The 14,729-nt window shown below is 43.1% G+C and overlaps 1 protein-coding gene across 2 annotated transcripts in view; it reads right to left on the bottom strand.

The window, feature by feature from the left end:
- Positions 1–11,130: 11,130 nt before the first annotated feature.
- Positions 11,131–14,729, bottom strand: part of ntn2 (netrin 2) — a 52,806-nt gene continuing 49,207 nt past the window's right edge. For both annotated transcript variants that reach the window (XM_033612143.2, XM_033612142.2), the window contains exons 6-7: positions 14,217–14,291; positions 11,131–13,052 (exon numbers count right to left, since the gene is read on the bottom strand). In XM_033612143.2, the coding sequence (XP_033468034.1) occupies positions 12,667–13,052; positions 14,217–14,291 (461 nt within the window). In that variant the 3' untranslated portion in view covers positions 11,131–12,666. The remainder of the gene's footprint in view (positions 13,053–14,216; positions 14,292–14,729) is intronic.

Genomic DNA, 14,729 nt, shown 5'->3' on the forward strand with positions numbered 1-14,729 from the left:
AGGGAAAACTGAATCATCCTCCACAATTAAAATCAGTTAGAGTGGACGCAATGTCACACTGACAATGGAAACGAAGTGTAACGAGTTCACAGTTCTGTCTGATATCAGGCAAATTATGTGATGTATGACCAAATACCTAAAAAAAAAAACTAATGACTACCCATCAGCCTTAGCTGTTCTTTGTGTTATTTAGAGAATGTTAGCATGCTAACACCCCAAATTTAGATGGTGGACATGGTAAATACCTGCTTAACATCAGCATGTTAGCATTGTTATTGAAAGTGTGTTAGCAAGCTGACATTAGCATTAAGTTCAAAGCAACACAGCTGAAGCCTCACAGAGCTGCTAGCATGGCTGCAGACTACTGCCATTACTTCTCTTGTACAACCAGGTGCAGTTACCCACATGTAGGTGCCGTTATCTCTGTTTGTATGGTTTCAAGCAATTTGCAACTTTCCATTGTAACAGGCTTTCCACCCTGACCCCAGCGTGGTCACTTAGAACTGGAATAAACACTTTGGTTGGACAACACATCGCACAAACTTGTTTGTTTCAAGTATACGCTCGCCTTATGGAGTCAATGCTATGTGAAACCAAGAAAATAAGAGGTGATAGAAGACAGTGTACAGTATACTGTATTCAATCTAGTCCACTGTCACAAACAAAGACCACAGTTCCCACCAGCACAGATAAGCCTCCAGCTTCCTTTCTTGAGTAGTTAGTGGATACAGAGGAAGAAAAAAAGCCTCAGAAAAGAAACTTCAGAGAGGAAAAAAGGATGTTTCGCTGGGGGGGCGGGGGGCGTGGGGGGGGGTGTTGGCCTGCAGACATCGAAGCGTGACCGCAAAAGTCCTGGCGGACTGTGGAGCTTGATGACATCTCAGTCTGGACATATCACTGTCTTAGTAATCTCTGGAGGGAAAAGGCCCCTGTCTTCACAAAATCATCAAAACCACAAAGATGACTTTTTACACATTTCACGAGCCATCTCAGCTGCTGCCCATTCTTCCAAACTCGTCCCCATGCTGTCATGTGGTCTCTATTCTTCATGTCATTCTCTAATCACTTTCCTTTCCTTGCCTTTTCTCCCCTAACCCTGCTTGCCCTCGTTTGTTTTGAACCCTCCCCCTGCTCTGCCTCTCCGTCCGTCTTCACAGATAAGTAGGCATCCCTCACCTTTCACATAACATCACATGGTAGCAATCAGAGTGGGCTTTGGCAGACAAATTAGGGCAGTTAATGTAGACCGGAGATCAGTGCAGAGGCGGGGAAGCTGGTGCTAAATGCCAACAGATGGGGCCTGAGGTGGATCGGCCCAGCCTTACGCAGTACGGTACAGTATAGCCTGGGGTGCGGAGCTGAAAGAAGGCCTGAGCCTAGAGGAAAGAGAGGCATTCTTACTAAATCTAGTTTTTTATTAGTGATAAAAGGAAGACTCCAATGCATGGAAAGAGGGAAAGGATAACAGAGTCCAACAAGGACTTTTTGATTGGCAATTGAACCCTTGTCTTATCTGAAATTAAACTCTGTCTAGAGCCTGAGTTTTTTGGAAAATGCTTAAAGACATATTGTCAACACCATTCCTCCCTGGCTCTGTAGGACTCTACAGCAAACCATGTTCCTCTCTGTCCATTTACAAAGAAATGTGTGTATGTATTCCAAAAAATGAGTCAGATTTATTTTAAACACAGCTTGCCCCCCAGTTCACCACTGAATTATGCATATTTAATCAAATGTTTGGCCGAGACGACCAGTGGGACTCAAAGCCAATTCAGCACGAATACTCCTCAAATGGCACATTTTCACCAATCAGTCTGTCATCACTTGTAAAATGTGAATGAATAATGCTCTCTGAAATCTATTATTTCAGAATACATTTCTCCAATAAAATGTGGGACTCATCATGCGCTGCTCTGTGAGTATTTTTCTCATTTTATATTCCAGTTAATCTGCTTTGATGAAGCTAAAACCTGTACAGATGATTAATTGACCCTTTACAAAGGATCTAATCAGTGAGCACAGAGTCCTCTCAATCTGTTATCCCTTCCAACTTTTAAAGATCCAGTGTGGGAATTAGGGGGATATAATAGCAGAAATGGATTATAATGGCGTAAGTATGTTTCTTTTGGTGCATAATCAACTGAAAATAAGAATCATGGTGTTTTTGTTACAATGGAGGGAGCCATTTATATCTACTTAAGGGGTGGGTCCTCATCAGTGGAGTCCACCATGTTGCACTATGATATCCAGATTGTTCTCATGCACTGTTTGTATGTTTTCCTATGAAAAATACTTCACCAAAAGTTGTACATATCCTACATATTCATGGGCAAGTAATTCTACATATTTGGGAAGGTTGTGATCACGTTATCAGTGGGCGGACAGGAGCAAACAAGGTAGTGGTCCTATAAGGAGGCAGGTTGGGGTAATAGATGGTCACAAAACACAGGACTTTCCCATTGACTGTGAAAATAATGGACGTAGCTGCTGTGATGTCATCGATTGGTTTGTGGATTCTCCATTTTGAAAACCTTGAAAAGCCATCTTGTTTTTTAGAGCCAGAAGTGACCATATTTGGGCAAGAGGCTGGAGCTGTGGCAGCCTGTCACTCACAGGCACACAATTATGTGCAATTTCAAGCCTTGATAAAATGTAAACAGGTTATAAAAAAAACAAAACATCACCCCTGTACAATTGTCACGAAGGAGGAAATTAGCTATAGAGACCAAAACAATGTTCTGTACCAGACTGTAAACATCTTTATTTCAGCCGTAAATTTGGGCATTTTAACATGGAGGTCTATGGGGATTGACTGGCTTCTGGAGCCAGCCTCAAGTGGCCATCCAAAGAACTGCAGTTTTTTGGCACTTCCCAATTAACTTAATTTTTGCCCTGGAAGTGTTGCTTGGACTTTCCCTACGAGACCTTTCGTGAACTTGGAGTCGTTTTAAGGTACATCCTCACCATTTTTCATTTGTGGGGTGCTAATTTGTAGGATGTCATATGAGCAGCTGTATGAGGATAGGTTGCCATGTTTCTACAATAGCACAGAACGGATAAGCTAAACACTGTCTCTGGATAGGCCCATTTGCATTTTGTGGTGGCCACCCTAGTATGCAGCTCCTCCACAGCGAGCAGGGTGAGACAAACACTGACTTTTTAAATGTGAAACTGCTTTATTCAGTGTTTTTACCAGTTTAAAGCACAGGGTTCGTTTGTTTTGGAGAGAAAGAGGCCATGGGAGAAGATTCAGCTGGTTGCAATCTGCAATCCTCACTGCTAGATGCCACCAAATCCTGCACACTGCTTCTTTAAAGAGTCCGCGGAAGAATTATCTATTTGACATTCCTCTCTTCTCAGACCTTAGCAAAATCAAAGCCAAGACACTCTGATTTCTGTATCCAAACTTTATCCCAAACCCAAATGCCTGCCCCAGGCTCCATCCTGAAGTAGCCCACCGCGACCAGATGGAGTGTCCTCAGCCAAATGCAACACTGCAACACACTCGACTGTTCTTTAGTACATCATTAAAAGTGTTTGTACTCGCACTGAAGTGAAAGTTTAATAATTACTCAGCCCTAAAGCCAGGATTGTAATTCTTGAAGCAAAGCTATTAAAATGTGTTGTAATAAGTGAGACGACTCACAAAGGGCTTATGCAAAATGTATCAGTGTAATTTCTATTTGTCCATCTGCACACAATCCGCTTTTTGTGATCACCTTAATACATGGGCAGCACACACACACGCACACATGCACACACACACATTCCTCTTATGTTACAAGCTTTGAAGAGGCAGACTCATCCCCATTTTCAACAGTACCCAATCAAACACAAAGCTGAGGGGCGGATTAGGAGCAGACTGGTGCTGCACAATGCTCCTATCAGGGACCACACTGGTTTTAAATTACCCCCTATTCCTCACTCATTTTCAATCACTCACTGACTCAATAAAGTTTGTTTCTCCAATAAAAAAAGACCAACAAAGGAACACTGAATCCCAGTTTTGTGCAACAGCAGTCTCTTACAATCCTCGACACTGTGTGTTTGTGTCTGGAAAATTGTCCACGAGTATCACGGACGCAATTGGCTCATTTGTGGGCTAAAAGATTGGACGGGTTTGAAAGTGAGAAGAAGACATTTCCTTTGGAGGCATTAAATGTGCTTTTTTAAGCTTAAATGGAAAAAATGGAAAGATGGAGAGATTGAAGGATGACAGATGTGCGAGCGGAGGTGTGGTCATTGTCACGCATGTTGTCAGTTCCAGAGGGAGTGGTGTCTCTTCAGTCGACAGCTGGTTTCACTCAGAGAAAAGACATGCAGCAGAGAGAGGGAGATCAGACCTTCACCACTGAATATTTATGATCTTGGTCCACACAGATTTCTCGCCACATTTTTTGCGGTTTTCTGTGGGGGTTAGTACTTGGTGACCCGCACACACTCCCAGACTCACAGACAAGCATACATGAGTGTTCACAGATACATTCAGATATTCACACATGCTCTCGCTGTCTCCGAGGGGAACGAGATGGGGGGAAAAGGAAATAAAAAAAGGGGGGAAATAAGTCATAGAGATCATTAGAATGGAAAGTCGTGAATGTGGCGAAAAGTAAAACATTAGGAAAAAGAAGATTTAGGAAACAGACCCACACACACACACACACACACACACACACACACACACACACACACGCACATGCACACAGACCCCATGCTGGAAAATGCCGTTGTTGAGCTTTGAAGCACAGTGGTAATGAGGCTCCATTTAAAGCCAATGAAGCCGCTTTGGCAGCTTATGAAAGCACAATTGGTAAGCCCCCCTCGTCTGCCGCTGGGTGGTGTGTGTTTGTGTGGATGTGTGTGTGAGTGTCAGTAGGATAGGGAGGGGGAAGAATGGACAGCATTTGGCCGGATCCACTTTGCTCTTTTCCAGCACTCTAAGCAGCAGCTTCTCTCTGAGACCAGTAACTCTCCAGAGCTCCAGTTTTCTCTGCAAACACTAAAATGGCCTTCAAAACACACTTGAAGATATTATCACTGAGTTATCATTCACAAAGTTGCAGAAAAGTGACAATAATCAATTTAACTCTTTATCTATTTAGGTGTAGCTATAACTGACGATGAACACAAGAGCGAAAATCCCTCAGCTCTTCCATCTATCAAATTTCTAGAATTTCTGAGTATAAGACATGAGCTTACTGGATGCGAATTTGCATTTCCTAGGATAGCAAAGACTGCTCTCTCATGGCTAGTACTCGTTGTTTTTGTTAGCTGGGTTGGTTAGGTTTAGACCGCAAGACGGAGATAGAGGGAGCCTTCTGTCTATACTCTATACTGTAGGAGATACAGTTGTCCTTTCTATGGAACCAGTTGGCAAATCTCATTCAGGGCGCCCTATTTAAACTGCTTTGGCCTGCCTATTGTTGCTGCTTCCTTTGCAAGCCACTCAGCTCCTTCTTTTCATGCTGTCTGACTTATCAATGTCATTGCTGTTTGTCATTGATGCTGCTCTGTTCTAGTCCTGGGGGGTCTTTGCTGCTGCTCTTCCTGCCTCATGGTTTCCTTGTTTGCACATGGAAGGGCAGAGAGGTGTGCTCTCTCTGCTTCAGGCTTTCCTTGTTTGCACATGGAAGGGCAGAGAGGTGTGCTTTCTCTGCCTTAGGCTTTCCACATAGGCATGTGGAAGAAGCTTTCTGCATGGGCCTGGGAATGCAGAGAGGCCCCAGAACAGAACCATACCGCCAAATACAATACTGCAAATGGAAATAAGGTTTTCTTTGACTAAAGTGGTCCTGACTGAACTTGAGCTGAGCTTGGTCACAACCTCGAGTGGAGGCCATATGAATACATACTGAACGAGGAGAGGACGAGACTACTGTTTTATTCTCCCACTCCTAAAGCTTAACCGGCATCCTTTTAATATCTTGAGTTAAGATGTCATAAGTGATGATTGAAAGGGTTTACCTACTGTAACCCTTACCCTTACTCTTTTAGAAAAATCCTGCATACTATATTTATGATATTATTTTCCCCGTGCCCCTGCACCACAAGCTACAGCCTCAGGATGTAGATCACCTTTCTTTTAACCTAACCCTAACACAGCATGATGCACTGCAACTTCAGGAAATGCAAGCAGAACAATAAATGAGAATTTGGCTGTTTGTGCAGGTCGTAATATTGGACAGAATAGTGCTAAAAACCTATTTTGATACAATGCTGCAGAGGCTTACTGTACTCCCAACCCTGAACAGTAGGTGCGTTATCTTATATATCCTTTAGGTACAAAAACACCTGTTAAGGGAAGGAAAGGTGGCCTACTGGCTTTAGAGACCTTGGGGTGAACAATCAGACCATGTTCAAAAGCTCACAAAAACAAGGTTGCCACTTGGCTACCAAAAATGGCTACACAGTTAACAAGAGGTAACTCCATTGTTATAAGTTTTGTTGTACCTGCACAACCCCGGTGGCAGCCTGAAGCTTCATGCTCATTGGAGTGTTCACACCCTCTCTCCATCCTACAGTCTGATAACTCAAGGGACAGGTTGGCATTTTAACAGTTATCATCTGCCGTGAATTTGTGCTAAGATTAACCAGATGATGCAGAAAATACTGAGTGAGGGTGATGATTTTGTAGGGACTGTGCCTCAAAGTGGATAATGTGCTGCTTGATTTTGTCTGATATCTCAGCTTGTAATAGAGTAATAAAAGAGAAAGACAGAGAGACAAAGAGAGATAGAAAGACAAGCAAGCTGTTGGGAGGCCAGGATGTTGAGGATGGATGTGCTCAACGCAGAGACGTGTGTGTGTGTGTGTGTGTGTGTGTGTGTGTGTGTGCCCAGACAATCTCAGCAACCTCTATTCTCACAGCCTTGATGGCCATGCCTGGGGAGAGCGATGATAAATGGTCGCTTTCCTGTAATTTACCTTCAGCAGGATGGATGGATGGAGCTGGCCTGTTTGGTTAGAGGGTGGGGAGACGAGGAGAAAGGAGAGTGTAGGTGAGAGAGGGGGTGGAGGAAAAAAAAGAGAGAAAGAGAGTAAGGAGTTTCCTGCTTTGGACCTGACTCGGGAGGTGGGTTTTCTCAGAGGTGAGGTGCACATCCAAGTGTGTGTGTGTGTGTGTGCCTCGCTGTTTATTTACAGAGCTTTTGCTCCGTTCATACAGACGGGGAGCCACTCGCTCTACCCAGTGCTCTCCCCTTTCAGACCCCAGTCTAGCCCCTGTGAGTGGAAACACACCAGAGCAGTGCCCACTGTATGCGAGCATACTTTCCAATGGGAAACACACACATATCAAGTTGACATTATTTCCGCAGCTCAGGCTAATGACTTCAATTAAAGAGACAGATTATCAACACAACACACAGCTCATTAACTAATAATTTATTTTTTTATCATTTAGATTAAAAAGTCAGTGGTTCATTGCCTCAGAGGAAAAATGTACAAGGAAGACTTTGATATAACAGAGCAGGACTGAACTGAGAGAAGAATCCCTTTGTTCCCCCAATGAAAGGTAGGTGGATAATTTGTGTGTGAGTGAGCCATTACTCCCAGGACGTTAAAGTAACAGAAAGTGGTGGGTTGTTGTGTCAGTTCCCGTCTGTGCCTCTATAGGAAAAGCAGAGGGTCCAATCAGCCCGCGTCACATTTGTGCTCTCCTCAAAGTCATTTACAATTGGGCGGTAGTTGTCTGGGAACAACGTAAAAACCAAAACAAAAGGAATACATTCTGTGTAATATCTGAACCACATCTTCTGGTCGTGATCACAAAAGCATATGTTTCTGGTTTTCCACATCCATATAACATCATCTGGTTTGTACATCCATACACGTGAGTCATCCCAGGCCAAGTGACGCTTTTACAAAAAGACAACATGAATGGCAGAGGCAGCTCAGTACATATTTACAACATTAAAAAAACGTGTCAAGACTTATTTAACAAGGCGAGATGGAAGTGAACCAGAAGGAAATCAGGCCAGGGGAAATGTAAATGATAATCCTTCATCATCGGCTGTTCAGACTCATCATTGCAAACATTAAAACATTGGCAAACCTTTCTGCACCTTCACTTCATGTGCATATCACTTGTTTACTCGGGTAAGGTTAATTAGACACACACACACACACACACACACACACACACCTGCGAATGCTATAAATGCTGCAAAAAGGGGGGGCGAAACAAAGCAAAGCAGTTATGGCCTCAGTTCCACTGCCAAGCTGCTCGGCTTGTTAACGTAAAACAACAGGACGGCTCTCCCTACGAGGCTCACTAAATAGCTTTCACAAGACTTCCACCCCCCCTAAACAACATCTGGCTCACTCTTACTTCTTATTTTTACACCAACATTCAGGGTGGGCACTCGAGAAAAGGAAAACGACAGAAGAGCTGATAGAAAGAAAAGTGTGATTTTGTGCGTGCAGATTCAAGGACACCGCCGTTCCTCCGCCAGTATGTTGGGCGCTTAAGGAGTTGAGCGCCAGAGAGGCCTCACGGGCACGTTATTTCACCATCAATCATAATGTGTCACACTGTACTCACATACCAGGGCGAGGAGACTGGTGCTACTGTAACACCACCTGTCTGACGGGCCGCTGCAGACAGCCAACACACAATCAACTGTTTGGTTCTGCATTTTTGTGAAATTCCAGCGGTGGGTTGCGCCCTGGGTATAGCGCTGTCACCATTTTTTTTTTTTGTGTCCTTTGCTCTTTTGTCACACACCAGAAATCACAGTGGGTGACGACTCATTTTGGTTTGGGGTTTTGTTTTCATAGACTGTAGATAAAGATGGACGCATGAAATGAAGTTCAGAGATGATCCCTATTGTGATTTTTGTTCACACAATAAAATTTGTACCTTCATCCACATGGTCTGGCAGTGCCCGGAGGTTAACAAATTCTGGTTTAACATCTCAAGCATCCTGTCTAATCTCTTTGATAGAGCAGTCCCTCACTCACAGCGCCTGCTCCTACTCAATGATACTTCATCATTGAAGCTTACTATAAATGGCAAATGATTTTTCTTAGCCGTATGAGTGAGTGACTGTATGGTTGAGTAGTGAGTGACTGAGTGATGATGCTTTGTTTATGTAAGATTTTCTATGTGATATTTTCTTCATTTAAAAAAACAACAAAAAAATATATTTTTTTCTATCTATTATCATTATTACTATTTTTGTTGCTGCTGTAGCTAATGTTACTGTTTTGTATATATCTGCATAGGCCTGCAAATTCTACCATGTCTTAGGCATAGGTTGGGGGGATTAGGGTTGGGGCAGGTATTGTTGCCATTGTAATTTGTACTGGGTCACGCTGGACACAGCACATCTGCCTCTGTAACTTGAAAAAGAACAATAAATAATTGATCTAAAAAAAAAGATGGACGCATGACAGCTCCCCGAAAGTGAAGCCAAAATATCTTGAATGCAGTAGTACTGGTATTGGTCACAAACCCTGCCCCCTTTATATTAGCAGATGGGACATTGGCGAAACTTAAAGATCAAAGTATGTGTCAAATTATGTTCGAGTGTTCATTTTTTTCAATAGGTTTGGTTATAACTAGTTATTTGATACTAGAAAAAGGGGGGTTTGCTGTCATGACTGACAGTTTGGTGGGTTCTCGCAATCAGTGGCGCTGCTCCTGATTGGTTGAATGGGTGTATGGGTGGGAAGTTCTTTAGCACTGTTAGCACCCTATGAATGACATTATGTGCTTATCGTAAAGTTACGTACTTAATGCAAAGTTACGATACTTAGGTTGAGGCAAGTAAAGATAAGGAGGTTAGCTTTAGGAAATGATGTCGGTGAAGATTCTCAGTCATCCAGGTCATGGTAATCATAAGTCCTAATATCGTAGGCAACTGGACTTGCTTGCGTTTCTTGAAGACGTTTCGCCTCTCATCCAAGAAGCTTCTTCAGTTCTAAATGACTGGTACGAAGTTGCAGGCTATAAACCCTGTGTGGGTGGGAACCATTGCAGAGTCGTAGGGGTCACGTGAGCTCTTAGTTTCAGAGTCGTTAAGGTCACAATGTTGGTCAAGATTCTCATCATCCAGGTCATGGTAAGAGCTCACGTGAACCCTATGACTCTGCAAGGGTTCCCACCCACACAGGGTTTAAAGCCTGCAACTTCGTACCAGTCATTTAGAATTAAAGAAGCTTCTTAGATGAGAGGCGAAACGTCTTCAAGAAACGCAAGCAAGTCCAGTTGCCTACGATATTAGCACTTACGTTTAGGAAATTATGTACCTGGAAATAACGTACACTCTCTAAACACGGGTCTCTTAGGGTAAAATCCCTTGTTTGGTGACCAATCCGAGAGCAGCCCGCACCAGAGCAAGATGTCTTCTTTTTTGTATTGTAGGAGGAAGTCGAGATGTGTTTTCCATCTTTATATACAGTCTATGGTTGTTTTTGGATGATTAAAAAGTCATTATGAGACAGACAGATAAGCATGAAGATCCACAATCATATTGAACAACATCCTGTTCAGAGTTTATAATAGCATCAGCTGTCATGGCGTCCACATTCTTAAGCTTGGTGACATTATTTCATAAACACTTACAATCAGACCATACACCTGCGTGTGTGTGTTCTTCACAGTTTGACATACATTCTCGGAAGACGTGAAAACAAGAGCTACAGTGCAGTACAGTACACCACTGAGGAGTTTTGGCAGCCTCGTTCTGTGCTGTCACTTATCTAAGACATTGAATACACAACATGCAAAAACGGGTTAAAAAAAGGAGAGCTTGGGGAGGGTGGTGGCTGACAGAGAGAAGAGAGCAGAGGAGAGACACTTTTGGAAGAATGACAAACCAAACATACGGCCGCAGCCAGAGGAGCGTAACCACTCGCTAGCATGACATGCCTGTCGGCACACTCGCTGCTACGCTGGCTTGATGTGCCCCTCAAAACTGTGTGTTTATCTTGTACTCTATTTAAATAAATTGTAATGTGCTTTACAAAATGAAATAACAGCAAAAGGCAGATAAAAAGCTTGAGAGCAACCAGACGGGTCTCTCTGTGGTTTTCGTTGGTCCTGACTTCCATAGTCTCTTAATTGAATTTAAAAACTGACTATGCTTATTTGGCAAAGGATGACAGGGACTGTGTGAGGGTAGGCAAGTGGGGGGAAGATGACTTGGGAAGTTTTCCTTTGGATCTTGATGCTCATTTTTAGTTTAGTCCGTGCTCTGCTCACTGTACGGTTTTGATGGACCAGCAAAAACCACAAACATGCAAACATAACAAAGCACATGAGGAATGAAATATGATCCTCTCATGTCATAATACAATCAGTGAGCACTAAAAACTTTCCAGCCTCATTCATTTTGTCAAAATACACTCGAGAGAAACACGACTGTGTTGTTTATCCCACTTTGTTTTCTTTTTACTGCATGAAAAGGAACTCTCGTTTCAATCTCTTATTTCGGCAAACAAAAGCCTGCCAGTCGCTGGACACATCAGGAAAATGTTCAGACATTTAAATACAAAGAAATGACATTGGCCACACAGCAACATCTGGAAGGCCACTACCCAGCGGAAGACATTATCCATAAAGTGAAAAAAAAAGTCTCCTTGGAAATATTGGTATTGTTCTGAAATTCCAGCCATTTGTCCACACCGCTTAATCTGTCTTCCAGAAAAAGTGACAAGCAATGAGTCATGATGGTGATGCATGACTTTGTAAACCACTCATGAAAGGGGCTGGTGGTGAAGAGGCACAGCCCTGGAGGCCTGGAATGTGACTCACACATGCTAACGGGTTTGCTCTGTTTAAAATGAAACAAAAGAATACATCTCAAAAAAAAAAAGATACGGCTGGGATATGGATGGATGAGATAAAACATAGCCACACGAAGAATATAACCTCTACTGCGAGCAGTGGCATCAAATACTTGCAAGATACAAGAGCAGTTTATTCTGTGAGGGCTGTCTGGTGGCAGCAGCAGTGGTGGTGAGACTGAGGTTTGCTGTGGAAAACGTCCCTGCAAAGGGAGCCCTTGGTTTCTCACAGGACACAAGTTTCATAGTTAGAGTCTGTAGTAGTTACTGCAGAGACCTAAAGCAAGTAGGCCCGTTTTTTTAATGAACATTTTAACAGCAAATGTTGAAAGGTTGTCATGTCGGGCAGTCCAGCTCGAGCTGATCCGAGGTTGTTTCAACAATGAAACGTGAGGAGGCCAAGCTGAGGATGTGCAGCTTGTCTTGTTGCTGAAATCAGTCAGTGACAAACACTGTTGAATAAAATCCTCAGAGAAGTGTGTGAAGTGTTGTATATGTCAAAAAAAGTGGCAGGAGACAGTCAGTCTTGACAGGAAGAGGAAGCGGAGGGTCAGTGGGTCTGAGTCAGGGGACGAGTGGACATTTCCGCTGTCGTCGTTAAGGGAGGGAATGGCGTCTGCTTTTGTCTACACTTCATACCCTTTTTAATGGTCCCTTTTTAAGGCAAACCAATTGGACAAAAAAGACATAAAGACAAAACTTAAAAAAAGAGGAAAATAATTATACAATATACACAAAACGTGGTCCTTAAAACAGGTAGGGTACATGCAGTCTTTCTAATGTGCAGCGTTCCTGTGATGGGGGAGGACAGGGAGATGCTTGGGTAAGGGTTCATGAAGGTGGGGCAATGGAGGGAGAGGTAACGCCGCTATCCCATCACGCTTTGCTGCACTTCCCCTTCTTCTCTTTGCGCTGGAACTTCCTCAGGCGTCTCGTCCAAACGTCCCTCCACTGGATCACCAGGCTGTTCTTATCAGCCACCAGGCCCACGCGCTCCGCTCCGGGACTGGTGGCTCCTCCCCCGGGCCCGACCCCTGGACCCGTCGCTGGGCTCGTCCCACCGTCGCTGCCGCCCATCACCAAGAATCGTTTGCTCATCTGGATCTTGGGACATTTGCACGCCAGGTCCTTCATGTGCACCCACAGGATGTTGTCGCCTCGCTTCAGGGGCTCGCCGCGGCTCTTGTACACGGACACCAAATTAACGGAGAACTTTGCCCAGTCGCCCACCGTCTCCATGTCCAGGACGTTCACTTGCACCGCTGAGGGAAAAAAAACAGGTTCGGGTTAACACTCCCAACACAGTATAATTATTAATTATGATTAGCTGCGGTTACATAGACAATATCGCTTAAATCTGATAATTTTGATAAAAGATTCCAACTTAACTGTTGACATGGACACTAAATTACGTGATCTGTTAAGATGTGCATTTACACACCTCAAAGGACTTTATCAGAATATAACTTAAACACAACAAACAGATGTCCCCTAAACACCTCACATGGTAGACTACTGGTAGACACTACAAATGAACAATGTAAATGTCTATGCAGGCTAGAACTACTGTTAGCAATAGATATAATGTCCAGCGACTCCACAAATGCAAGCTGTAGCAGCAACGTTTCAAAAGGCTACCATTTCGAAATCAAAGATACGTTTATTAATTAGTGCACTCACGTAAGTTTTCCCACGAAAAGTAATGGACCAAAATTTGTACATATCATACGACATCACGAGCCAGTAATTCGTGTAAAACCCACGTATTTGGGAAGGCTGCGTTCACATAACCAGTGTGCTGATGGGCGTAAAGACAGAAGCGTTCCCCGCAGGGAGATGGGTGGGGTAGTGAATGGGTCAAAAAGCACAGGACTTTTATCCAGGACTTTTCGCAGGAGACTGGTGTTCGGAACTTGGAGTGAACTTTGAGTTATTTTCAGGTACATCCTCATCATGTTTCTTTTCCCAAACCTAACCAAAGTAACTTTACGTTAAGCATGTAACTTAATGTTAAGTACATACAGTAATGTCATTGGTGGGGTGCCAAATTGTTAGATATACAAACCGTGCGTTTTCTGAATATATCACCGTTTGAGGATATGTTTCACTAGCAGAGTGCCAAATATTTTTCTAATTGGTTAACGATTGTCAAAATCAGCAGAGAAAGTTGCGTAGAGAGAGCTCACTTAATGTTACCTCCATGTGGAGCATGGATTATGTGCTTACATGTTTTATTAGATGCTAATGTTTTCCTATTGAGCAGACTTTCAAAGGTTTACACCACCCCTCTCAACCCAATGAAAAATACCCTCCGATTGGACCAGTCCCAACGGAGGTTGTTAAATGAGGCACTTTTATTCTGATTATTAGTGGAATATTAGGGTCCATGTAAATGCATCTATTAGTAATTAATTTTACTCTCTTACCATAATCCTTTTTGCAGTATTTCTTCATGTTGATCTTCAGGTTGCCCTTCACTGGTTTACAATAGGACTCGCAATCTGCAAAGCACAAGGACACCCAACATTCACTCTTGTAATGCAGGCTGTAACTTAATATTACTCACTGACACTTAAATTACACACATAACAGGACACTTACACACTTGAAATTTCAATCGTTGTCATAAGGTTCGATTTCAGGACACACCGTTTTATAGCTCATTATGTGGTGCTTTTGTAGCAGCACCAGCACATCTGTTGGGCTAAAGTTAGTGTGACAAAACACTGTAAACTGTTATGTGCTGTGAAACCACCAATAAACACACCCAACAGCATCAAAATAAATCACTATGTGCTTCACATGCACGCAGGCCAAGGCTGTTAAACATCAACACAAGAACATGTACGTATCAATGCTACTTTTCTGGATTCTGTTTCCACTTGTATTGTTTCATAACCTTGTGGCAAGTATGCTCATATTCACACCTCACAATATAT

This window comes from Epinephelus lanceolatus, chromosome 21 (genome assembly GCF_041903045.1).
Source record: "Epinephelus lanceolatus isolate andai-2023 chromosome 21, ASM4190304v1, whole genome shotgun sequence".
NCBI lineage: Eukaryota > Metazoa > Chordata > Actinopteri > Perciformes > Serranidae > Epinephelus > Epinephelus lanceolatus.